Source organism: Natator depressus, chromosome 21 (assembly GCF_965152275.1).
Source record: "Natator depressus isolate rNatDep1 chromosome 21, rNatDep2.hap1, whole genome shotgun sequence".
NCBI lineage: Eukaryota > Metazoa > Chordata > Testudines > Cheloniidae > Natator > Natator depressus.
Genome location: NC_134254.1, coordinates 17,581,082 through 17,608,621, shown reverse-complemented (window position 1 = coordinate 17,608,621; position 27,540 = coordinate 17,581,082). Strand labels below are relative to the sequence as shown.

The window sequence follows — 27,540 nt, the reverse complement described above, 5'->3', positions numbered from 1 at the left end:
GTCTGACTACTCTTTGGCTGCTTCGTTAGGGGAAGCTGCCGGGATAAGGGGTGGGAGCCACAAAAGTACTTAGGTGCCTCAGTCCCAGTTTTGGCTCCTCTGTGATCCATAGAACTCCAGTCAGCTCCTACGGTTTTCACAAAAGTACATTAGCAGCCCACGTTTCTGCCTCTAGGAGAGGAATCACAGCCACCTTCTGCTCTGTGATTCAGCTGGGAGTGGGGGGGGCACCACAGAGAACCCACCAGCGTGGGCTCAGACGGGGGGGGAGGGGCACCACAGAGAACCCACCAGCCTGGGCTCACACAGTGGGCGGGGGAGGGGCACCACAGAGAACCCACCAGCCTGGGCCCACAGGGTGTATGTGTGCGGGGGGAGGGGCAGCAGGGCAACGCCCCACCAGGGCCGATCATCGCGGCTGCCCCCTACAGGCTCGGGCAGCCTCAGCGGGGATCAGGTGGTTTGGAGTCAAAGGCCGGCTACCGCCCACTCCGAATGACAGTGCGCCGCGCCCGGCCCGCCCTCCTGGAACCCCATTGGCCAGCTCGCCCAGGCTGGAGCCAACCGCATTGCCTCAGGGTCACGAGCGAAGGTGGAACGTTCTGCGGTCAGTCACGTGCCCCGTTCGGACGCCGGCCCGGCTGACCCAAGATGGAGGAGTACGCGCGCGAGCCGTGGTGAGCGGCCCTTGGCGGGCTCCCTGCCTGCCGCGCGCCTCTCCCGGGCCGCTGAGCGCGGGGCCGCGCCGGTTCGGGTCGCTGGGCAGCGCCATGCCGGGCGGAGCCGGGGGTTGGGCCGCGGCGGGCAGGGAAGGCGTGTCCCGCCCCAGCTCACGGGGCCATCGGAGCCCTGGCGGGAGAAGGCCCTGCAGTGCCGCGTGAGGCGGGCGGGCCGGAGGGTAGGCTGGAGCCTAGCGGGAACCCTGGCGGCTCCGCTGTTCTTACAGGCGTCGGTGGGGCAGCCTCAGCGTTCGCTAATTTCACAGCATGATTTCGGGGAGTCCGGTCCAGAGACAGCGGGGGGTGCTTGGGCGCGACCCCTGACGCGCTGAGGCGTGAGCTGGGGGCTCCGGAGAGCCACCCTTCAGCGGATACCTCCCGGTGAAGCAGTTGCCAGCAGCGGCGCTAGGAATAGGGTGATGTGGGATTGGCGGGAGGCCTCAGGTGAGGTTCAGCCCCACTCTGTTCTGGGTCCGGGGGCGGTAACGTTTGTATTAATGAGTCGGAGGTAGGGATCCAGAGCGTACTGATCAGGTACTGATCAGGTTCGCAGGTGACACAAAGGTGGTGGTGGTGTTGCCAATACTTTGGAGGATACAGCTAAAAGTCAGAGGGATAAATTGGAGAACTGGGCTATAGATCAGTGGTTCTCAACCTTTCCAGGCTACTGTACTCCTTTAAGGAGTCTGATTTGTCTTGCATACTGACAGGTTTCACCTCACTTAAAAAATACTTGCTTATAAAATCAGACATAAAAATACAGAAGTGTCACAGCACACTATTACTGAAACATTGCTTACTTTCTCATTTTTACCATATAATTAGAAAATAAATTGGAATATAAATATTGTACTTGCATTTCAGGATGATGCTTGAGCTTGTTTTTTCACTTGTAAGCCTTGTTTGAAGCCTGAGTCCCACCATGTGGGGCCCACTGTAGCATGGGGCCCTGAGCAATTGCCCTGCTTGCTGCCCCCTACTGCCGGCCCTGCACTTGCAGCCTGTCCCGTGACCCCCCCCGGGGGACTGCAACCCCTACATTGAGAAACAGTGATGTAGATGAGTTGAGAACCCCCTGCAAGACCTCTGAGTACCTCCAGGGATACATGTACCCCGGGTTGAGAACCACTGCTATAGACAACCAAATGAAATTCAGCAAAGACAAATGTAAGGTGCTACACTTAAGGAAGAAAAACCAAATGCACAAATACTGGGAAAACTGGCTTGGCAGCAGCACTGATCACTACCTCACATGAGTCAAAAATGGGATGCTATTGCAAAAAAAGCAAATGCAATTTTAGATTGCTTTAACAGGTGATAGTTCTGCTCTGCTTGGCGCTGGTTAGGCCTCAGCTGGAGTACTGTGTCCAGTTTTTCTCAACCACTGTATAGAAAGGATGTAGAAAAACTGGATGTGTGCATTCAGTGCAAGGAGTTCTTGGCCCTTTGGAGACCAGAGTGGCTGTGCTGGAGGAGCTAAGGGAGACAGAGAGGTACATAGATAAGACTTTCCAGGACACTAGAATGGTCCCACCCCTGGTCTGACAGCCTCTGTGCTGTTGAGGAGGATGACAGTCTCAGGGAAGGAGAACATTCAACTGGAGCAGAGGGAAATGATCCTGTAGTGGGGGCTCTCCTTCCAGATAATGTCATGGTATCCTCTTGCACTGAGCATATCTCTCTGGGGGAGGGAACTCCAGTTATTAGGAAGAGACAGGTGATAGGGGGAGTCAGTCATTAGAAACATAGCTGCGTTTCTGATGACTGGGAGAACTGCATGGTGACTTGCCTGCCTGATGTGAAGGTTGTGGATCTCTTGAGACATCTAGATAGGCTTGTGTGTAGTGCTGGGGAGGAGCCGGTGTGCGTACCAATGACATAGGGAAGGATAGGAGAGAAGTCTTGGAGATTGAAGTCCAGGACCTCCGTGGTAATGTTCTCTGAAATGCTTCCAGTTCCATGCGCAGGGCAGCTAGACAGGCAGAGCTGCAGGGTCTCAATGCAGGGATGAGATGATGGTGTAGAGAGGAGGCGTTTAGATTTATTAGGAACTAGAGCACCTTTTGGGAAAGGGGGAGCCTATATGGGAAGGATGGGCTCCACCTAAACCAAAATGAAACCAGATTGCTTGCTCTTAAAATTGAAAAGGTTGTAGAGCAGTTTTTAAATTAAGGGCTGGGGAAAAGCCGACAGGGGCAGAGGAGCGAGGAGCACGTGATTTGGACAGAGACATCCCTTAGGGGAGATGCTATTAATGGAGATTCTCTGTGTCCTAGTAAGGAGGAGAGGATGGAATGTGATAAAACACAGGTAGGATCTGCTGAGAAACAGTCAAATGAAAGAGTCCCATTCAGTTACATTATGTAATGGCAGACAGCTGAAAACTGGGAACTACAGGCCAGTCAGCCTCACCACAGTCCCTGGAAAAATCATGGAGCAGATCCTCAAGGAATCAATTCTGAAGCACTTAGAGGAGAGGAAAATGATCAGGAACAGTCAGCATGGATTCACCAAGGGCAAGTCATGCCTGACTAATCTAATTACCTTCTATGACGAGATAACTGGCTCTGTGGATGAGGGGAAAGCAGTGGACGTGTTGTTCCTTGACTTTAGCAAAGCTTTTGACACGGTCTCCCACAGTATTCTTGCCAGCAAGTTAAAGAAGTATGGGCTGGATGAATGGACTATAAGGTGGATAGAAAGTTGGCTAGATTGTTGGGCTCAACGGGTAGTGATCAATGGTCCATGTCTAGTTGGCAGCCGGTATCAAGTGGAGTGCCCCAAGGGTCGGTCCTGGGGCTGGTTTTGTTCAATATCTTCTTAAATGATCTGGAGGATGGTGTGGATTGCACCCTCAGCAAGTTTGCAGATGACACTAAAATGGGAGGAGAGGTAGATACGGTGGAGGGTAGGGATAGGATACAGAGGGCCCTAGAGAAATTAGAGGATTGGGCCAAAAGAAATCTGATGAGGTTCAACAAGGACAAGTTGCAGAGTCCTGCACTTAGGACGGAAGAACCCCATGCACCGCTACAGACTAGGGACCGAATGGCTCGGCAGCAGTTCTGCAGAAAAGGACCTAGGGGTTACAGTGGACGAGAAGCTGGATATGAGTCAACAGTGTGCCCTTGTTGCCAAGAAGGCCAATGGCATTTTGGGATGTATAAGTAGGGGCATTGCCAGCAGATCGAGGGACGTGATCGTTCCCATCTCTTCAACATTGGTGAGGCCTCATCTGGAGTACTGTGTCCAGTTTTGGGCCCCACACTACAAGAAGGATGTGGAAAAGTTGGAAAGAGTCCAGCGGAGGGCAACAAAAATGATTAGGGGGCTGGAACACATGACTTATGAGGAGAGACTGAGGGAACTGGGATTGTTTAGTCTGCGGAAGAGAAGCATGAGGGGGGATTTGATAGCTGCTTTCAACTACCTGAAAGGTGGTTCCAAAGAGGATGGATCTAGACTATTCTCAGTGATGGCAGATGACAGGACAAGGAGTAATGGTCTCAAGTTGCAGTGGGGGAGGTTTAGGTTGGATATTAGGAAAAACTTTTTCACTAGGAGGGTGGTGAAACACTGGAATGGGTTATCTAGGGAGGTGGTGGAATCTCCTTCCTTAGATATTTTTAAGGTCAGGCTTGACAAAGCCCTGGCTGGGATGATTTAGTTGGGGATTGGTCCTGCTTTGAGCAGGGGGTTGGACTAGATGACCTCCTGAGGTCCCTTCCAACCCTGATATTCTATGATTCTATGACAATTTTTTAAAGTGCTTATATACAAATGCTAGAGGTCTAAATAATAAGATGCGTGAACTAGAGCGCTTCATATTAAGTGAGGATATAGATATAATAGGCATTACAGAAACTTGGTGGAATTAGGATAATCAATGGGACACAGTAATACCTGGGTACAAAATATATCGGAAGGGCAGAACAGGTTGTGCTGATGGAGTAGCACTATATGTGAAAGAAAGCGTGGAATCAAATGATTTAAAAATCTTAAATGATCCAAACTGTGCCATAGAATCTCTATGGATACCAATTCCATACTCGAATAATAAGAATATAGCAATAGGGGTATACTACTGACCGCCTGATCAGGATGGTGATAGGACTGCAAAATACTCAGGGAGATTAGAGAGGCTATCATAATAAAAAAAACCTCTCTATTAATAATAATGGGGGATTTCAACTATCCCCATATTGACTGGGTACATGTTATCTCAGGACGGGATGCAGAGATAAAGTTTCTTGACACCTTAAATGACTGCTTCTTGGAGCAGCTAGTCTTGGAACCCACAAGAGGAGAGGTTTCCGAGTAGCAGCCGTGTTAGTTTGTATTCGCAAAAAGAAAAGGAGTACTTGTGGCACCTTAGAGAATAACACATTTATCTGAGCATAAGCTTTCGTGAGCTACAGCTCACTTCATCGGATGCATTCATTTCCACTGAATGTAGCTCACGAAAGCTTATGCTCAAATAAATTTGTTAGTCTCTAAGGTGCCACAAGTACTCCTTTTCTTTTTACAAGAGGAGAGGCAATTCTTGATTTAGTCCTAAGTGGAGCTGGTCCAGTTTGTCGTTTTCTTCAAAAACAGACTCCAACGAGAAACTGCAGAACTGGAATTAATTTGCAAACTGGACACCATCAAATTAGGCCTGAATAAAGACTGGGAGTGGATGGGTCATTACACAAACTAAAAACTATTTCCCGATGCTAATTTCCCCCCTACTGTTATTCACCTGTCAACTGTTTGAAATGGTCCACCCGGATTACCACTACAAAAGTGATTTTTTTTCCTCCTGCTGCTAATAGCCCACTTTAACTGAATTGTCTCTTTAGAATTGGTAAGGCAACCCCCATCTCTTCATGTACTCTGTATATGTAACTTCCTACTGTATTTTCCACTCCGTGCATCTGATGAAGTGGGTTTTAGCTCACAAAAGCTTATGCCCAAATAAATTTGTTAGTCTCTAAGGTGCCACAAGTACTCCTTGTTGTTTTTTCAGAAATTAAAAGGTACAGTGCCAAAAGTGAAATCTTTCCAAGCTGCATGAAAACTTTTTAAAGACACCATAATAGAGGCTCAACTTAAATGCATATCCTAAATTAAAAAACAGAGTAAGAGAACCAAAAAAGTGCCAGTTTGTTGTTTAGCCACGGTAAAAGAAGCAGTGAAAGGCAAAAAGGCCTTTAAAAAGTGGAAGCTAAATCCTAGTGAGGAAAATAGAAAGGAGCATAGTCTGCCAAGTGAAGTGTAAAAATATAATTAGGAAGGCCAAAAAAGAATTAAGAACGGCTAGCCAAAGACTCAAAAAGTAATAGCAATTTTTTTTAAAGAACTGTATATACTCGTTCATTAGCCCGTTCGTTTATAAGCCGACCCCCCAAGATGGTTAGGTAAAAATAGCAAAAACTTTGACACTTTCATAATCCGACCCTATATTTCAGGGGTTGGCAAACTTTGGCTCCTGGCCTGTTAGGGAAAGCCACTAGTGGGCCTGGTCATTTTGTTTACCTGGCGTGTCTGCAGGCATGGAGCCCCTCAGCTCCCAGTGGCCGCGGTTCGCCGTTCCTAGCCAATGGGAGCTGTGGGAAGTGGCGCTTCCCGCAGCTCCCATTGGCTGGGAATTGCGAACCGTGGCCACTGGGAGCTGAGGGGCTCCGTGCCTGCAGATGCGCCAGGTAAACAAAATGACACAGTATTAGATATTCAGTTCAATGATTCCATAGAATTTAAATCATCAAATTTTGGTGTAGACCAGTTTATAAGCTGACCCCCGCTCTTTGATGGGTCACTTTTTTACCAAAAATATTCAGCTTATGAGCAAGTATATATGGTACATCAGAAGCAGGAACCCTGCTAAACAACTAGTGGGTTCACTGGACGATCAGGATGCTAAAGGAGCACTCAAGGACGATAAGGCCATTGAAATGAAACTAAATGAGTTCTTTGCATCGGTCTTCACGGCTGAGGATGTAGGGGAGATTCCTAAATCTGAGCCATTCTTTTCAGGTAACAAATCTGAGGAACTGTCCCAAATTGAGGTGTATTAGAGGAGGTATTGGAACAAATTGATTAACAGTTTTAAGTCATCAGGACCAGATGGTATTCACCCAAGAGTTCTGAAGGAACTCAAATGTGAGATTGCAGAACTACTAACTGTGGTTTGTAACCTATCATTTAAATCAGCTTCTGTACTAAATGACAGGAGGATAGCTAATGTGATGCCGAGTTTTAAGAAGGGCTCTGGAGGTGATCCTGGCAATTACAGGCCACTAAGCTTCATTACTGGGCAAACTGGTTGAAACTATAGTAAAGAACAGAATTGTCAGACACATAGATTAACATAATTTGTTGGGGAAGAGTCAACAGGGTTTCTGTAAAGGGAAATCATGCCTCACCAATCTGCTAGAATTCTTTGAGGGGGTCAGCAAGCATGTGGACTAGGGGGATCCAGTGGATATAGTTAGGGCCCTACCAAATTCGTGGCCATGAAAAACACGTCATGGACTGTAAAATCTGGTCTTTTGTGTGCATTTATCCTATACTATATAGATTTCACGGGAAACCAGAATTTCTCAAATTGCAACTCCCTTTTGGGTCAGGACTCTCAGGTGGGTCACAGTATTTCCACCCTTACTTCTTCCCTGCCTTCAGAGCTGGGTGGTCAGAAAGCGGTGGCTGTTGGCCAGGAGTCCAGCTCGGAAGGGGTGCCCCACCACCAGTAGTGCAGATGTAAGGGTGGCAATACCATACCATACCATGCCATCCCTACTTCTGTGCTGCTTCTAGCAGCAGCCCTGCCTTCAAAGCTGGGCTCCCGGCCAGCAGCTGCCACTCTCCAACTGTCCAGCTCTCAAGGTAGCGCCGCCACCAGCAACAGTGCAGAAGTAAGGGTAGCAGTACCTACAAAAACCTAGCAACCACCCCACAACTCCTTTTTGGGTCAGGATCCCTACAAATACAACACCATGAAATTTCAGATTTAAAGGCTGAAATCACAAAGTATCAGGCTTGGAAAGGACCTCAGAAGGTCATCTAGTCCAGCCCCCTGCTCAAAGCAGGACCAACCGCCAACTAAATCGTCCCGGCCAGGGCTTTGTCAAGCCTGACCTTAAAAACCGCTAAGGAAGGAGATTCCACCACCTCCCTAGGTAACCCGTTCCAGTCCTTCACCACCCTCCTAGTGAAAAAGTTTTTCCCAATATCCAACCTAGTGGTCTCAATGCAACTTGAGACCATTACTCCTTGTTCTGTCATCTGGTATCACTAAGAACAGCCTAGATCCATCCTTTTTGGAACCCCCTTTCAGGTAGTTGAAAGCAGCTATCAAATCCCCCCTTATTCTTTTCTTCTGCAGACTAAATAATCCCAGTTCCTTCAGCTTCTCCTCATAAGTCATGTGTTCCAGTCCCCTAAGCATTTTTTTTGCCCTCTGCTGGACTCTTTCCAACTTTTCCACATCCTTCTTGTAGTGTGGGGCCCAAAACTGGACACAGTACTTCAGATGAGGCCTCAACAACGCCAAATATAGGGAATGATCACATCCCTTGATCGGCTGGCAGTGCTCCCACTTATACAACCCAAAATGCCGTTAGCCTTCTTGGCAACAAGGGCACACTGTTGACTCATATCCAGCTTCTTGTCCACCGTAACCTCTAGGTCCTTTTCTGCAGAACTGCTGCCTAGCCACTCAGTCCCTAGTTTGTAGCAGTACATGGGATTCTTCCTTCCTAAGTGCAGGACTTTTTACTTGTTCTTGTTGAATCTCATCAGTATTCTTTTGGCTCAATCCTCTAATTCACTGTTTTAAAAATCCCATGACCGTGAAATTTACCAAAATGAACCGTGAATTTGGTAGGGTAGATATAGTGTACTTAGATTTTCATAAAGCCTTTGACAAGGTCCCTCACCAAAGGCTCTTAAGCAAAGTAAGCGGTCATGGGATAAGAGGAAAGGTCCTCTCATGGATGGGTAACTGGTTAAAAGATAGGAAACAAAGGGTAGGAATAAATGGTCAGTTTTCAGAGTGGAGAGAGGTAAATAGTCATGTCCCCCAGTGAGCTATACTGGGACCAGTACTATTCAACATATTCATAAATGATTTGGAAAAAGGGGTAAACAGTGAGGTGACAAAATTTGCAGATGATACAATATTACTCAAGATAGTTAAGTCCAAAGCAGACTGCGAAGAGCTGCAAAGGGATCTTACAAAACTGGGTGGCTGGGCAACAAAATGGCAGATGAAATTTCATGTGGACAAATGCAAAAAAATGCACATTGGAAAACATAATCCCAACTATACATGCAAAATGATGGGGTTTAAATTAGCTGTTATAATTCAAGAAAGAAATCTTGGCGTCATTGTGGAGAGTTCTCTGAAAACATCCACTCAGTGTGCAGCGGCAGTCAAAAAAGCAAACAGAATGTTGGGAATCATTAAGAAAGGGATAGATAATAAGACTGAAAATATCATGTTGCCTCTATATAAATCCATGGTATGGCTACATTTTGAATACGTCGTGCAGATGTGGTCACCCCATTTAAAAAAAAGATATATTGGAATTGAAAAAGATTCAGAGAAGGGCAACAAAAATGATTAGGGGTCTGGAACGGCTTCTGTACGAGGAGAGATTAAAAATACTGGGACTGTACAGCTTGGAAAAGAGATGGCTAAGGAGGGATATGATAGAGGGCTATAGAATCATGACTGGGGTGGAGAAAGTAAATAAGGAAGTGTTATTTATCCCTTCGCGTAACACAAGAACCAGGGGTGACCTGCTGAAATTAATAGGCAGCAGATTTAAAACAAAAGGAAGTATTTCTTTACACAACACACAGTAAACCTGTGGAACTCCTTGCCAGAGGATGTTGTGAAGGCCAAAACTATAACAGGGTTCAAAAAAGAACTAGATATATTCATGGAGGATTGAATGGCTATTAGCCAGGATGGGCAGGGATGGTGTACCTAGCCTCTGTTTGCCAGAAGCTGAGAATGGGCGGCAGGGGATGGATCACTTGATGGTTGCCTGTTCTGTTCATTCCCTCTGGGGTGCCTGGCGTTGGCCACTGTTGGGGGATGGGATGCTCGGCTTTATGGACCTTTGGTCTGACCCAGTTTAGCCGTTCTTATATCCTTATGAAAGGATCCAGAAGTGAGCGACAAAGATTATCGAAGGGATGAAATGCAAGTCATATGTGCAAAGCCTGAAGGAACTGGGTATGTTTCAACTGGAAAAGAGATTAAAGGGGGATATGATAGTGGTCTTCAAATACTTGAAAGGCTGCCATAAAAAAGATGGAGAAAAGTTGTTCTCTCTTGCCACAGAGAGCAGGACAAGAGGCGATGGGATCAAACCACAGCACAGCAGATTAGATTAAATCTCAGGAAAAACTTCCTAACTGTAAGAACAGACGGAACAGACGCCTAGGGAGCTTGTGGAAGCTTCTTCACTGGAGGTTTTCAAAAGGAGGCTAGAGAGCCAGCTGTCTTGGATGGCTTAAACAGCAAATCCTGCATCTTGGCAGGAGGTTAGATTAAATTACCTTTGCAGTCCCTTCTAACCCTCTGAGTCTATGATCTAATCAAGCTTGCTGAATGGGCAACGGGATGGAAGATTGAAGAGAAAACTTGAACTGGTCATAAAGTGACAGGGTTCTAAATTAACTTATCAATTCAGGAAAGAGACTGGGGCACTACTATGAACAAGTCAGTGCTCTTGCCTTCTGAATATGCAGCTGCAGTGAAAAGAAGCAAACACAATGTTAAAATGAAAATGGAATGGAGAATTACACAGAGAATATAATGCCACTATAGAAATCAATGGCTTGCCTTCATTTAGAATATACTGTGTGGTATCGGTCACTCTGTCTCTTAAAGGATATCGCGGCGGTGTAGAGGAGGTTCAGAGAAGGACAGCGAGAATGACTAGGCACCTTGAAAAGCTCTTAAGTGAGATTGAAAAGATTGTTTGTTTAATTTCAGAAGGGACATGATAGAAATATATAAAATAATGGTCTACAGAAAGTAGATTTGGGAGCTTCTGTTTTCTCTGGCTCATAACAGAAGAACAAAGTGACTTTCAATGGACCTGAAAGGTGGCAAATTTAAACTGTGGATCTCACTGCCATTGGAAGTCACTGAATGTAAGAAAATCAGAAGTATTCAAAGAGGGATTGGACATGTACATGGGTTAGGAGACTATATAGAATTGTTATAATTAATAGCTTTGAAGGGTTAGTAAGTCTCATCTTTTAGGTCTTAAGCCATTCTCTAACTGTTAGCGATCAGGGTGAGACGTAATGTGGGGACAGATTGTCTCACGTTGTCCTGATGCAGGTTCTTGCACCTTCCTCTGAAGCTTCTGGTGATCGCTACTGCTAGAGACAGGACACTGGACTAGACAGACCTTGAGCTTGATCCAGTGTAGCAATTTCTAAAGGTCTGTTGTAGAGTGCTTCAAGGAAGCATGGTGCATAAAAGAAGATTTTAAATCAGTTTCACAAGGGGCGGGTGGGAGAGTTCCATTATAAGGGAGTGAAGGGGAGGGGAAATTTGGCTAGTTGCATGACTGGAGAAAGAGGTTAAATCTTCCTTTGAATTAGAAGATGTTCACCAACATAGGGAGGCAGGTTGTCAAGCTATAGATAAATCACTGGTTTGTTTTGGTATGATTTCTGTGCCACTAAGTACAGTAGAACCCCATTTATCCGTGCCTCTGTTTTCTGGCTCTCTGTATTAACCGAACCAGGTGACGGGGCTCAGACTGTCAGCCCCGGGCAGGGCGGGTGGCCTGACTCTCTTGCTGTACAAGAACTAGGGGATTGTATTTTTAGTTAAGTTTTTTTTTTAATGCTTTTTGAAGAGGGGTCCGCTAGTTTAAAAGTAACTCCGCATCTTTAAATAATAGATAGAAGGCTCTTTGCCCATTCTCCTGATTATCTGCATTTTTTATTATCCAATCTGGCCCTGGTCCCAGTTAGATTGGGTAAATGGGGTTCTTCTGTATGTAAATGTGGTGTTGGTCTTGCTGGGAGGTCAGTAAACCAGATGTGACACAGATTGCAGTTGGCAGTTTTGTTTCACTCTCGTTTTCAAATAACATGGCATTAACTTTGTACGTGAATTGCCAGAAACTCTTAGAGCTTTGTAAGTATTTTGGGAGAGCATGGATACATACTTTCTCAATTATACATTAACTTTATGGTAGTTTTCATGTTCTTTAGCATGGATTTCAGCACGCTAATTTGTTTTATTTTTCCTCTTTAGCCCCTGGCGGATAGTAGATGACTGTGGTGGTGCCTTCACAATGGGAGCCATAGGTGGTGGCATCTTCCAGGCTATCAAAGGGTTCAGAAATTCCCCGGTGGTGAGTAAAATAATTTCTTGTAGATAAACTAACAGTAGCTTTGCTTCCCTTTCCTTCCAACAATAAACGTGTGGGAGTGACCTAAGAGGAGGAAATCTCCATGAAGTTCTCTTCATGGAGGCTTGTCCCCAGTCATCGTATTGAGAGGCAGGGCAGAACAGGTTGCAGGCCAAGAGAATAAACCTGCTCAGTTGCCGACGATCCACATGGATTCCAGGTCCATCTGTGTAGAAGCCTTGTGCCTCTACACCAGCTCACTGCCTTCTGCATGTTCCCTGTGACTTATACAGCTGGTGGCAGTCCCAGGGAAATCTCTTTAAGAGACATCTTCCTATAAGGGTGCCTAGAAAATCACTGGGATTCAGAAAGCCTGGGTTAGGTGCTTATGATTTCTATACAGTGAGTGGAGGGAGATAAGCACCTAAGAATGGGATTCACGAAAGCCAGTCCGCTAGGCCAGTGTTTCCCAAACAGTGGGTCCTGGGAAGGTTCTAGATGGATTGCCATGTCCAGGGCCAGATTAACTTGTCATTGGGCCTTGGCAGACATATACTTCTTCTGACGTGTGTATATGTGTGTGAAGAACAAGCCCACCCCTCACTCACCTTGCAGCAGTGGCTACTGTCCCTTCCCAGGCATTGTGATCTGGTGCCTGGGGTTGCAATGCTACTCAGATTTGGCCCAGCTGCCCCTCCTTCATCAGCCAAACTAAGTGATACTCTGTCCCCCAGCACCAGGTCGCAAGGCTGAGAGCAGGGAGCTGGACTGAGCCCAGTGGAACAGGAGGTGTCGCTGTGCGGTGAACACAGGGCAGGCTTGCTCTCCTGGCCCAAAGCCTCCTCTCCACACTTGGCCAGGATTAGGCTTGCAGTGCCAGGGTGGAGGATGCGTATATGTAATGGTGGGTTGCAAAAAAAGACACAAAATGTTTGGGAGCACTGGGTTAGGACACTCTCACCTAAGAGGTGGCCGATGTCTGTTTAAACCCCTTCTCCTCATCGAGTGATGGGGGGACTTGAATCGAGGATCTCCCACATCCAGGGTGAGTACTGGACCAAAAGTTACAAGGTAGCTCCTCCTTCCCCTTCGTGCCCGCTCTCCTCAATCCTCCCAACTATTTTGTGTGGAGTTTGGCATACACTGGGCACACCTACCAGATCAGGGGACACAAGCAAGTTAGGCGGAGGAGCACTTAACCTTCCCCTGGTTTGTGAATTGCACTGGACCGTAGGCATCCAGATGCCTAGAGTGAGGCAGTAGTTTGCGTGCCCAGACACAGAAACTTAGACACCTGCAAAAACTTTGGCCCCAGGTGAGTTTAGGCATCTACAGGGTTTGGCAGCAGCTGAGCTGGCGTTTTATGAGTACCAGTCGCCCCTAAAATCTTGGACTTAGGTGCCTAATTCCCTTTGTGAATCTAACCCGTAGAGTTCTGTTAAGGTTAACATAAAAACATAAGAACAGCCATAGTGGGTCAGACCAATGGTCCATCTAGCCCAGTATCCCGTCTTCCAACAGTGGCCAACAGCATTTGCTTCAGAGGGAATAAATAGAACAGGCAATCATTGAGTGATCCATCCCCTGTCGTCCACTCCAACTTCTGGCAAACAGAAGCTAAGGGCACCCAGAGCATGGTGTTGCATCCCTGACCATCCTGGGTAATAGTCATTGATGGACCTATCATCCAGGAACTTCTCTAGGTTTTTTGGGGGATCCTGACATAGTTTTGGCCTTCACAACATCCCCTGGCAATGAGTCCCACAGGTTGTCTGTGCGTTGTGTGTGAAGAAGTATTTCCTTTTGTTGGCTTTAAACCTGTTGCCTGTTAGTTTCATTTGGTGACTCCTAGTTCTTGTGTTATGAGGAGGAGTAAATAACATTTCCTTATTCGCTTTCTCCACACTGGTCATGATTTTATAGACCTCTATCATATCTCCCCTTTTAGTCATCTCTTTTTCCAAGCTGAAAAATCTGTCTTTTTAATCTCTTCTCATATGGAAACTGTTCCATGCCCCTAATCATTTTTGTTGCTCTTCTCTGTACCTTTTCCATTTTTAATATATCTCTTTTGAGATGGGGTGACAAGAACTGAATGCAGTGTTCAGGATGTGGGCATACCATTGATTTATAAGGAGACACTATGATTTTTACTTTCTTATTATCTACATCTTTCCTAGTGGTTCCCAACATTCTGTTTGCTTTTTTGACTGCCCTGCACATTGAGGGAATGTTTTCAGAGAACTATTCATAGAATCATAGAATATCAGGGTTGGAAGGGACCTCAGGAGGTCATCTAGTCCAACCTCCTGCTCAAAGCAGGACCATTCCCCAACTAAATCATCCCAGCCAGGGCTTTGTCAAGCCAGGCCTTAAAAACCTCTAAGGAAGGAGATTCCATCACCTCCCTAGGTAACCCATTCCAGTGCTTCACCACCCTCCTAGTGAAAAAGTTTTTCCTAATATCCAACCTAAACCTCCCCCACTGCAACTTGAGACCGTTGCTCCTGGTTCTTTCATTTGATACCACTGAGAACAGTCTAGATCCATCCTCTTTGGAACCCTCTTTCAGGTAGTCAAAAGCAGCTATCAAATCCCCCCTCACTCATCTCTTTTGCAGACTAAATAATCCCAGTTCCTTCAGCCTCTCCTCATAAATCATGTGTTCCAACCCCCTAATCATTTTTGTTGCCCTCCGCTGGACTCTTTCCAATTTTTCCACATTCTTCTTGTAGTGTGGGGCCCAAAACTGGACACAGTACTCCAGATGAGGTCTCAGCAATGCTGAACAGAGGGGAATGATCACATCCCTCGATCTGATGGCAATGCCCCGACTTATACATCCCAAAATGCCATTAGCCTTCTTGGCAACAAGGGCACACTGTTGACTCATATCCAGCTTCTCATCCACTGTAACCCCTAGGTCCTTTTCTGCAGAACTGCTGCCTAGTCGCTCGGTCCCTAGTCTGTAGCAGTGCATGGGATTATTCCGTCCTAAGTGCAGGACTCTGAACTTCATCAGATTTCTTTTGGCCCAATCCTCTAATTTGACTAGGTCCCTCTGTGTCCTATCCCTACCCTCCAGCGTATCTACCACTCCTCCCACTTTAGTGTCATCTCCAAAATTGTGAGGGTGCAATCCATGCCATCCTCCAGATCATTAATGAAGATATTGAATAAAACCAGCCCCAGGCCTGACCCTTGGGCACTCAACTTGATACCGGCTGCCAACTAGACATGGACCCATTGATCACTACCCGATGAGCCCAATGATCTAGCCAGCTTTCTATCCACCTGATAGTCCATTCATCCAGCCCATACTTCTTTAACTTGCTGGCAAGAATACTGTGGGAGACCATATCAAAAGCTTTGCTAAAGTCAAGGAATAACATGTCCACTGCTTTCTCCTCATCCACAGAGCTAGTTATCTCATCATAGAGGGCAATTAGGTTAGTCAGGCATGACTTGCCCTTGGTTAATCCATGCTGACTGTTCCTGATCACTTTCCTCTCCTCTAAGTGCTTCAGAATTGATTCCTTGAGGACCTGCTCCATGATTTTTCCAGGGACTGAGGTGAGGCTGACTAGCCTGTAGTTCCCTGGATGATACTCCTTCCCTTTTTTAAAGATGGGCACTACATTAGCCTTTTTCCAGTCATCCGGGATCTCCCCTGATCGCCACAAGTTTTCAAAGATAATGGCCAATGGCTCTGCAATCACATCAGCCAACTCCTTTAGCACCCTCGGGTGCAGGACTTCCGGCCCCATGGACTTGTGCTCGTCCAGCTTTTCTAAATAGTCCCGAACCACTTCTTTTTCCACAGGGGGCTGGTCACCTCCTCCCCATACTGTGCTGCCCAGTGCAGTAGTCTGTGAGCTGACCTTGTTTGTGAAGACAAAGGCAAAAAAAGCATTGAGTACTTCAGCTTTTTCCACATCCTCTGTCACTAGGTTGCCTCCCTCATTCAGTAAGGGGCCCACACTTTCCTTGACCACCTTCTTGTTGGTAACATAGCTGAAGAAACCCTTCTTGTTACTCTGAACATCCCTTGCTAGTTGCATCTCCAAGTGTGATTTGGCCTTCCTGATTTCGCTCCTGCATGCCTGAGCAATATTTTTATACTCTTTCCTGGTCATTTGTCCAATCTTCCACTTCTTGTAAGCTTCTTTTTTGTGTTTAAGATCCACAAGGGTGTCACTGTTATATTCAGAATGACTCCAAGATCTTTCTTGAGTGGTAACAGCTAATTTAGACCCCATCATTTTGTATGTATAGTTGGGATTATGTTTTCCAATGTGCATTACTTTGCATTTATCAACACTGAATTTCATCTGCCATTTTGTTGCCCAGTCACTCAGTTTTGTGAGATCTCTTTTTAGCTCTTTTCAGTCTGCCTTGGACTTAACTATCCTAAGTAATTTTGTATCATCTGCAAATTTTGCCACCTCACTGTTTCCCTCATTTTCCAGATCATTTATAAAGATGTTGGACAGCACTGGTGCCAGTACGGATCCCTCGAGGATACCGTTATTTACCTCTCTCCATTCTGGAAAGGTTATTGATCTTAAAAGTTGAATTCCTCTCTGTTCTGTGCGGATGCGAAAGTGACACCATCATCTGAAAAATCCCTCTAGATTTTTTTTTTTAAGAGTTTAACGTAGTTTCATTTGCTACACTTTTTCAGTTCTATTAAATTAGGGGATAAAACCATATTTTCATGTTTTAAAAAATATTTTTCTCTTCATTGTTGCTGTGTGAAAGACACAGAAATGAGGAAAACTTATTATACAGGAGAAACAAAAATTCTGTAGGAGAAATAGTAAAACTAACTATAGAAAAATTGCTGTAAAAATATACAAAGTAAAACTGAAAAATGAAATATTTTCACTAATCTCTTTCTAGTATAGCAATCTTGGGAGTTACTTGTAACACTAATAGATAATATATTTTCAGACAGAAGTGTAATAACAGTTTTCCTTTACTGTTCCCATGGCAGTCTCCCCTAAAAGTTGGTTTCCCTAGCATACGTGGATGAAATTTCCTCTGTTCACTTGTGTGCATTATGTTGTGTGGCAGTTATCTGTTGACATGCTTCCACTCTGAATTTAATTGGTTTTCTGCGTATATACTTTGTGAAGCAATTTGGGATGATTCAGGAGAAAAGGAATGACAGTAGAACCTCAGAGTTATGAACACCTCGGGAATAGAGGTTGTTCATAACTCTGAAATGGTTGTAACACTGAACATTATGGTTCTTTCAAAAGTTTATTACTGAACATTGACTTAATATAGCTTTGAAACTTTACTCTGCAGAAGAAAAATACTGCTTTCCCTTTATTTTTATTTTTTGTAGAGTACATTTAACACTATTTCCTTTTTTTTTTTTTTTTTTGGTCTTGTCTCTGCTGCTGTCTGATTGTGTACTTCCAATTCCAAATGAGGAGTGTAGTTAAATGATCAGTTCGTAACTCTGGTGTTTGTACCTCTGAGGTTCTACTGTATATAAATGTAAAATACTATCGTGTAATGTTTGTTTTTTATGTGGTAAAAACATTACTTAGGGTATGGCTACACTTGCAGATGTAGAGCGCTTTGAGTTAAACCAGCCTTCGTAGAGCACAGTAGGGAAAGCGCTGCAGTCTGTCCACACTGACAGCTTCAAGTGCACTGGTGTGGCCACATTTGCTGCACTTGGGAGCGGTGCATTATGGGCAGCTATCCCAGCATGCAATTGACTGCAACATGCTTTTTAAATTGGGGGTGGGGGGAGTGTGTTGTGTGTATGTGGGGGGAGAGAGAGTGGGTTTTTGGGGGGCTGAAAGCACGTCAGTCTGCTTTCTTGTAAATTCAGATAGCAGCAGGCCCCCCCTCCTCCCCGCCTCTCTCTCTCTCGCACAGCATTCCACAGGAACGGCTTGCTTTGTCTTGGTGCTGGCTGTCAGAAACGGAGCTTTCAAAGGGCATATCTGCATTCCTAGGCAAGTTCAAAACAATGAGAAGAGTGACCACGTGACTTAAGGGGATTATGGGACGTTTCCGGAGGCTGATCAGAGAGCAGTAATGCAACACCTCGTTCACACTGATGCCCAGGCGTTTCAGCCACTACACAACAAACATTAATCTTCTTGCTGAGGTGGAGTACGAGGAGCGCTCTAGCTGTGGAGTCAGAGCGCTCTACGCGCCTTGCCAGTGTGGACGGGGAGTGAGCTAGGGCACCTAGGGCCACTTTAATGTGCTCTAACTCACAAGTGTAGCCAAGCCCTTAGTGTCTTGGTTTAAAAAAAAAAAAAAAAAAGTAAAGAAAATATAAGTGGTCCAGCAATTAGACTTTACATCATCACAGAAAATTATAAATAACTGATTTGTGTAGTTTACAGGTGTTATAATTACATACTAAATATTAACTGAAAATAAAAATGTCAGAAAGCATTGATAACTATATGGATTAAAAACAATTCCACTTTATCAGTTTATGTATAATACAGTATGAAATGGCTGTTTTTATAAATTCCTGAGAAAAACAGATTTATAATGAAAGAACTTCCAGATGCTTAGTAATAACTATAACTGGGTCTGAAAGGGTGCAATTTAATTAGCTGTAAAACTTAAATATGTTTAGTTTTGTTTCATTCTGATTGTTGTCTTCGGTTTATTTTAGGGTGTAAACCACCGGCTGCGGGGAAGTTTGACAGCTATTAAAACCAGAGCACCACTCTTAGGAGGTAATTGCAGTCTGTACACTTAAGCCTGTATTCTTAAGCCTTTTTCCAGTTTTAAAAGAGAACTTCAAGGGAACTGAATAGCTCAGGGGATTTGGATGGGATTCAGAACTTTTCACCTCTAAGGACTTAGATCAGAGGTGGGCAAACTATGGCCCGCGGGACCCTCCTGTCCGGCTCCTGAGCTCCTGGCCCAGGAGGCTCGCCCCCAGACCCTCCCCTGCTGTCCCCTGACCCCTGCAGCCTCAGCACGCTGCGCTGCTGGCACAATGCTCTGGGTGGCCGAGCAGCGCAGTTGCAGAGCTGTGGCCTGACCCGGTGCTCTGGGCTGCGCGGCTGTAGTGCTGCCAGCCACCGGCGCTCCAGGCAGCGCGGTAAGGGGGCGGGGGGGTTGGATAGAGGGCAGGGGAGTTGGGGGTGGTGGTCAGGGGGCGAGGGTGTGGATAGGGGTCGGGGCAGTCAGAGGGCAGGGAACAGGAGGGTTGGATGGGTCAGGGGTCCTGGGGGGGCAGTCAGGAAGGAGAGGGGGGTTGGATGGGGCGGCAGGGGGCAGTCAGGGGTGGGGGATCCGGGGGTGGTCGGGACAGTGAGAAGGGGTGGTTGGATGGGGCAGGAGTCCCAGGGGGCAAGTCAGGAATGAGAGTGGGGGTTGGATGCGGGGGCAGTCAGGGGTGGGAGGTTCAGGGGTGGTCAGGGGACAGGGAAAAGGGGGTGGTGGATGGGGTAGGAGTCCCGGGGAAGCTGTTAGGGGACTGGGGGGGTGGATGGGGCAGGAGTCTTGGGGAAGCCGTCAGGGGGCGAGAAGTGGGGGGGTCGGATAGGAGGTGGGGGCCAGGCCATGCCTGGCTGTTTGGGGAGAGACAGCCTTCCCTAACCAGCCCTCCATACAATTTTGGAAACCCGATGTGGCCCTCAGGCCAAAAAGTTTGCCTGCCCCTGGACTAGATCTACAAAAGCACCTAACTGCCACTTGAGGCACTTAAGTCAAAATTTAGACCCTCAATACTCCCACTCAGTTGCCATCTAACCCTTCAGGTGCCTACATTTCTGCTGGTAATGTGCACATTCACCTGACACCTAGTTCACACCTAAGCCCCTGTGAGATTTCCAAACTAGGTGTTTGCCCACTTACCCTGCCTGTGGGGCCCGATCCAGTAAGAGTGCTCAAAGGCCACCTTAAAGCATGTCTAGTGCAGTGGTCTTCCAAGTGGGGTGCTCAAGACCATCCCTGGGGGTGCGCAGCAGGAGGAGCACCGGCGGCAGCTCGGTTCTCCCCGCTCCGTCCTCGGCAGCCCGTCGGCAGCAGCGCTCTCTCTCTTTTTTTTTTGCTTCCCTAGAGCTGGCCCTGGGGGTGCACGATTCAAAAAGTTTGGAGACCCTGGTCTAGTGGATTGGGCCAGAGAGAAAGTGAGAGTGACTCTAGGGCCCAGTGATTAGGGAACTCCTCTAAGGTATGTGAGAGTGAGGTTGAAGTCCCTATTCCAATGAATATTTAGTTATTTTATACAAAGTTGACCAGCTTTAACAGGAACCAGAGAGTGAAACCTATCCCAGGATACCCCACAGCCAGTGATTAGGGCACTCGCTTGGGAAGTGAGAGACTGAACTTCAAGACCCTGCTCCTCTCTGGGAATTTGAACCTGGGTCTCCTGCAGCTTGGGTGCATGCACTGACCACAGATCAATAGGGAATGAGGCGATAGCTGCTGCCTCCTGCTCTTGGCTAGAAAGGACTGACCTAGCTTTGGTGCCTAACTCCAGGAGAGGGTTCATGGCTGTGAATCTCTTCTTCTGGCCTGAAGTTAGGCGCCTAAGTCCCTTTAAAGGGCAGGGCTTATGCCACGCCCTTCCTTGCCATTCATTACTGACTTGGAAATGGAGTGGAGAGGATGCTTATAAAATTTGTGTATGACACCAAGCTGGGAGAAGTTGCTAGCACTTTGGAGAACATGATTAGAATTCAAAATTACCTTGACAAATTAGAAAACTAGTCTCAAATCAGCAAGGTGAAAGTCAATAAAGACAGGTACAGACAGGAGAGTAGCAGAATACGGACCCTGGACTTCAGAAAAGCAGACTTTGACTCCCTCAGCTTGGCTTAATAGTGAAATCCTTGCTGATCTTAAACACAAAAAAGAAGCTTACAAGAAGTGGGAGATTGGACAAATGACCAGGGAGGAGTATAAAAATATTGCGCAGGCATGCAGGAGCGAAATCAGGAAGGCCAAATCACACTTGGAGATGCAACTAGCAAGGGATGTTCAGAGTAACAAGAAGGGTTTCTTCAGGTATGTTATCAACAAGAAGGTGGTCAAGGAAAGTGTGGGCCCCTTACTGAATGGGGGAGGCAACTTAGTGACAGAGGATGTGGAAAAAGCTGAAGTACTCAATGCTTTTTTTTGCCTTTGTCTTCACGAACAAGATCACCTCACAGACTACTGCACTGGGCAGCACAGTATGGGGAGGAGGTGACCAGCCCTCTGTGGAGAAAGAAGTGGTTCAGGACTATTTAGAAAGGCTGGACGAGCACAAGTCCATGGGGCTGGATGTGCTGCATCCGAGAGTGCTAAAGGAGTTGGCTGATGTGATTACAGAGCCATTGGCCATTATCTTTGAAAACTCATGGCGATTGGGGGAGGTCCCGGATGACTGGAAAAAGGCTAATGTAGTGCCCATCTTTAAAAAAGGGAGGAGGATCTGTGGAACTATAGGCCAGTCAGCCTCACCTCAGTCCCTGGAAAAATCATGGAGCAGGTCCTCAAGGAATCAATTCTGAAGCACTTAGAGGAGAGGAAAGTGATCAGGAACAGTCAGCATGGATTAACCAAGGGCAAGTCATGCCTGACTAACCTAATTGCCCTCTATGATGAGATAACTAGCTCTGTGGATGAGGAGAAAGCAGTGGACATGTTATTCCTTGACTTTAGCAAAGCTTTTGATATGGTCTCCCACAGTATTCTTGCCAGCAAGTTAAAGAAGTATGGGCTGGATGAATGGACTATCAGGTGGATAGAAAGCTGGCTAGATCATTGGGCTCATCGGGTAGTGATCAATGGGTCCATGTCTAGTTGGCAGCCGGTATCAAGTTGAGTGCCCAAGGGTCAGGCCTGGGGCTGGTTTTATTCAATATCTTCATTAATGATCTGGAGGATGGCATGGATTGCACCCTCACAATTTTGGAGATGACACTAAAGTGGGAGGAGTGGTAGATACGCTGGAGGGTAGGGATAGGACACAGAGGGACCTAGTCAAATTAGAGGATTGGGCCAAAAGAAATCTGATGAAGTTCAGAGTCCTGCACTTAGGACGGAATAATCCCATGCACTGCTACAGACTAGGGACCGAGCGACTAGGCAGCAGTTCTGCAGAAAAGGACCTAGGGGTTACAGTGGATGAGAAGCTGGATATGAGTCAACAGTGTGCCCTTGTTGCCAAGAAGGCTAATGGCATTTTGGGATGTATAAGTCGGGGCATTGCCATCAGATCGAGGGATGTGATCATTCCCCTCTGTTCAGCATTGCTGAGACCTCATCTGGAGTACTGTGTCCAGTTTTGGGCCCCACACTACAAGAAGGATGTGGAAAAGTTGGAAAGCGTCCAGCGGAGGGCAACAAAAATGATTAGGGGACTGGAGCACATGACTTATGAGGAGAGGCTGAAGGAACTGGGATTATTTAGTCTGCAGAAGAAAAGAATGAGGGGGGATTTGATAGCTGCTTTCAACTACCTGAAAGGGGGTTCCAAAAAGGATGGATCTAGCCTGTTCTCAGTGGTAGCAGATGACAGAACAAGGAGTAATGGTCTCAAGTTGCAGTGGGGGAGGTTTAGGTTGGATATTAGGAAAAACTTCTTCACTAGGAGGGTGGTGAAGCACTGGAATGGGTTACCTAGGGAGGTGGTGGAATCTCCTTCCTTAGAGGTTTTTAAGGTCAGGCTTGACAAAGCCCTGTCTAAGATGATGTAGTTGGGGATTGGTCCTGCTTTGAGCAGGGGGTTGGACTAGATGACCTCCTGAGGTCCCTTCCAACCCTGATATTCTATGATACAAAGTACTACACTACAAAATGGGAAATAACTGACTAGGTGGTCATACTGCTGAAAAGGATCTGAGGGTTATAGTCTATCATAAATTGAATATGAGTCAGCCTTGAGATGCAGTTGTGAAGTTTCAGTGGTAGCTGTGTTAGTCTGTATCAGCAAAAAAAAAAAAAAAAAAAAACGATTTGTTATTCTGGTGTGTTATTAACAAGAGTGTTGTATGTAAGACACAGGAGATAATTGTCCTGCTATATTTAGCCCTGGCGAGGCCTCAGCTGGAATACTGTGTGCTGGTTCTGGCTGCCACACTTTACAAAAGATATGGATAAGTTGAAGAGAATCCAGAAGAAAGCAACAAACATGATAAAAGATTTAGAAAACTGGACCTGTGAGGAAAGGTTAAAAAAAATTGGGTATGTTTATTCTTGAGAAAAGAAGACCCAAGAAGAACCTGGTAAGTCTTCACATGTGTTAAGGGCTGTTATAAAGAAGACAGTGATCACTTCTCCATGGCCTCTGGAGGTAGGACAAGAAGTAATGATGTTAATCTGCAGCAAGGGAGAATTAGGTTAAATATTAGGGAAAAACTTTCTAACGACAAGGCTAGCTAAGCACTGGACCAGGCTTCCAAGCGAGGTTTTGAAGAACAGATTAGGCAAACCCCTGTCAGGGATGATCTAAGTTTACTTGGTCCTGCCTCACCTTGGAGGCTGGACTAGATGAGTCCCTTCTAGCTTTACATTTCTCTGATTTCCTATTGGCTATTTTAGGCGGCTCCCCACTCAGTTCGTTGGCTTTTGTAAATCCACTTCTTAGGTGCCTAACTCTCCACATGCATTGTATAGGGAGCCTGGGCACCTAACTTGGGGCTACGGATTCCACTAAGTGTCAGGGCACCTGAAGTTAGGCACTGCAATGCTGAGCCTGAATCCTCTTTTTGGATCTACCCCTAACTGGTTATCTGACCTACAGTATGTTGTTTTTTAAAAGGAGTCAGAGGTCTCAGTGGACAGCTTGTACCCCCCCCCCCCCCCGTCTTCTCTTCTCCAGACCAAACAAATCCAATTTTTTCAAATCTTCCCTCAAAGGTCATATTTTCTAGATCTTTAATCATTTTTGTTGATGTTCTCTGGACTTTCTCTAATTTGTCCACATCATTCCTGAAATGTGGCACCCAGAACTGGACACAATACTCCAGTTGAGGCCTCATCAGCGCAGAGTAGAGCAGAAGAATTACTTCTCATGTCTTGCTTACAGCACTCCTGCTAATACATAAAAATCATAACTCATAAACAAATGCTGTAGGACAGTTTAGTATCTTATTTCAATAATGTTTTTGTCATTTAAAAAAAAATAAATTTTTTTTAACAAAAATCTAGTTCATAGATGGTAAGATGCACTTCTCACCAAGTAAATTTTCTTGCAATCCTCTTTATTTTAAAGTGCTTTCATGCTTGTAAAAGCATAACTCCAGCAAATAAAAACAGGAGATGTAAGTCCTCTATTTTAAGAGGGGCACGATGAACAGCAACAATAGCTTCTCCAGCCAGCAATACCAATTTCTGTGCTCTTCAAGGAGTCTGCTGCCACCAATGCATTTTCCTCTTTCAATTTTTCCCTCTTGCTCGGTCTAGTCAATATTCCTTCCTTTTTCTTTCTTGAAATAAAATTACCCAGAACATACAACTTGCTATCAGAATAGCAACAGCGAGACAAAGAATATAACTTCATGTATTCCTTATTTCCCAATCACCTTTAAGGGTGATAGAGTTGTTAAAGCTTCATTTTGACTAAATCCTGGACTGAAACAGCCATCAAGACGGGGGGGGGCAATGATAACAGCTTTCAAGTACATAAAAGTTTGTTACAAGGAGGAGGGAGAAAAATTTGTTCTCTTTAACCTCTGAGGATAGGACAAGAAGCAGCAAGGGTGGTTTAAGTTGGACATTAGGAAAAACTTCCTAACTGTCAGCACTGGAATAAATTGTCTAGGAAGGCTATGGAATCTCTGTCATTGGAGATTTTTAAGAGCAGGCTAGACTAATACCTGTCAGGGATGGTCTAGGTTAGTGGTCTCCAACCTTTTTACGCCCAAGATCACTTTTTGAATCTAAGGGCAACCCAGGATCTACCCTGCCCCTTCCCCGAGGCATCTCCCCCCCGCCCCGTTGCTTGCTCGCTTTCCCCCACCCTCACTCCATGTCATGGGGCAGGGGTTGGGGTTGGGGTGCAGGCTCTGGACTGGGGTCGAGGAGTTCGTTGTGTGGGAGGGGGCTCTGGCCTGAGCCTGGGGCAGGGGGTTGGGGTGCAGGAGGGAGTGAGGGGTACAAGCTCTAGGAGGGAGTTTGGGTGCAGGAGGGGGCTGGGGCAGAGTGTGGGGGTGCAGGAAGGGGTACGGAGTGCTGTCTCCGGGAGGTGGCTCAGGGATGGGATTTGGGGTGCGGCCTACCGCCGGGCACCACTTAACTCTGGTGGCTCCCATTCGGCAGCGAGCACAGCAAGGCTAAGGCAGGCTCCCTGCCTACCCCAGCCCCACACTGTTCCTGGAAGGGGCCAGTGTGCCCCTGCACGATGCCCTTCTCTGCAAGCACAGCCCCCCACAGCTCTCCCGGCCAATGGGAGCTGTTGGGGTGGTGCTTGCAGGTAGGCACAGCATGCAGAGAGAGACCTCTGTCCCCCCTGGGGCCGCAGGGCTGCACTGGTCGCTTCTGGGAGTGGCGTGGGGCCGGGATAGGCAGGGAGTCTGCCTTAGCGGCAGCCATGCTGCACTGCCAGACATCGCAATCAACTGGGAGATCCTCTAGGATCGACCGGTTGATGACCACTGGTATAGATAATACTTACCCGTGACTTGAGTGCAGGGGATTGGACTAGAAGACCTCTTGAGATCCCTTCCAGTCCTACACTTCTATGATGGTTCCATTGGCAGAAGAAGAAAAACCTTTAAACTCTTAAATTTATAGTTAAATACTAAAGATCCTCTGATCATTAAGCCAGCATTAGTAGGATGGAAACTCCTGTACAATCACTGATATTTGGGAGGCATTTTGTTAGCTAGTGCAAAACAGTAAATATTATTGCCCACTTTATTGGGTGAGTAAGGATATTTCCTGAATTTGTTTATGTAAAGTTTTAATCTAGTTTTTGAGAGTTTGGGTATATTTTAAGGCTCAAAAGTAAGCTTCCTAAAATACTGCAACACAAAACTTTATAATGTGGCTGGGGTATAACTTTGGTTAGTGTGCTTTTAAAAAATGTTTTTTTTTCCCAAACAGGTAGCTTTGCAGTCTGGGGTGGTCTCTTTTCCATGATTGACTGTAGTATGGTGAAAATGAGGGGTAAAGAAGATCCATGGAACTCAATCACAAGTGGTGCCTTAACTGGAGCCATATTAGCCTCAAGAAGTAAGGAATTGCACTCTGGGGACAATGGGTATTGAAAAGCCCTTATATTTGAAACTGTAAATAACAAATTTTTGTGTCCGTCAGAGATTTTAGTGTCAAGTATCAGGATGTAGCTGTGTTAGTCAGAATCCACAAAAACAACAAGGAGTCCCATGGCACCTTAAAGACTAACAGATTTATTTGAGCATAAGCTTTCGTGGATAAAAACCTCACTTCTTCAGATGCATGGAGAAGTGCATCTCCATGCATCTGAAGAGGTCAGGTCTTTACCCATGAAAGCTTATGCTCAGATAAATCTGTTAGTCTTTAAGGTGCCACTAGACATTTTAGTGATAATCAAAAAGAACTTAATTTATCTTTTATGAAACTTTGGAATCCCGTATACTTAAAAAGCAATATTAACCCTTTTTGTTTTCTATTTTTAAGAATATAGTATGTTGTAATTGTCTTGACTGTTTTATCAATAGTGGCATAATACATTCAAAACAGTTATTTAAAGATCTTTTAACATGGTGGATTAGAGTTTACTTTTAAAGTTGCAATACACCATTTAGGCCCAATTCAGGAAGTATTCTCAAAAGTTCATGGGACCTAAACATGTTCTTAATGCTCTCCTGAATTCTTCCATGTGTAAAAATTGGAAGTAGGGCAGTTAGACCTTCTCAGCAATGTTTTGTGGAGTGTATTAATGTTGAAAGGGTTTTTTGTGGGTCTTAATGGACATTGAAGATCTAATTTTGTGGATGACAAATTAAGCATGGATAGTATTATTTTACGTATAGTAAGTACATTTGTTTTTATAAATACCAATATTCTAAATAGTCTAATATTTCTTAATGGTAAAAATTATCTTTAATCTAGATAATAGTTGAGTTAAATATGTCCACGAATGAGAGCGTGGACTCTCATCTATTAACTGCAGCACAGAATCTGGAGACTAGACACTTTTGTGAAAAGGAATGGACTTAAGCATGTGCTTGAGTTTTTTGATTGGCCTCTGCCAATACTGTGAGGAAGCATTGTGTAGTGATTAAAGCACAGAACTAGGAGTCAAGATTTGCCACTGATCATCTGTGAAACTTTGGGCAAAATATCTTTTCTTTGCCTTAATTTCTCCCTTTGTAAAATGAGGATAACAACACTACAGCACCTTGCACAATGGAGTCCAGGTCCATGACTAGGGCCTTTAGGCACTACTGCAATGCAAATAATAAACAGCACCTAGCTCACTAGGGCATTGTGAAGTATTTTGAAGTCTGTGGATGAAAGGTGCTAGAGAAAGGCAAAGTAAA

The 27,540-nt window shown here is 45.7% G+C and overlaps 1 protein-coding gene across 1 annotated transcript in view; it reads left to right on the top strand.

Moving 5' to 3' along the window:
• The first annotated feature begins 556 nt into the window (after positions 1–556).
• Positions 557–27,540, top strand: part of TIMM17A (translocase of inner mitochondrial membrane 17A) — a 33,947-nt gene continuing 6,963 nt past the window's right edge. The window contains exons 1-4 of the mRNA XM_074936449.1: positions 557–677; positions 11,992–12,091; positions 18,747–18,810; positions 26,120–26,248. Of these exons, the coding sequence (XP_074792550.1) occupies positions 652–677; positions 11,992–12,091; positions 18,747–18,810; positions 26,120–26,248 (319 nt within the window). The 5' untranslated portion in view covers positions 557–651. The remainder of the gene's footprint in view (positions 678–11,991; positions 12,092–18,746; positions 18,811–26,119; positions 26,249–27,540) is intronic.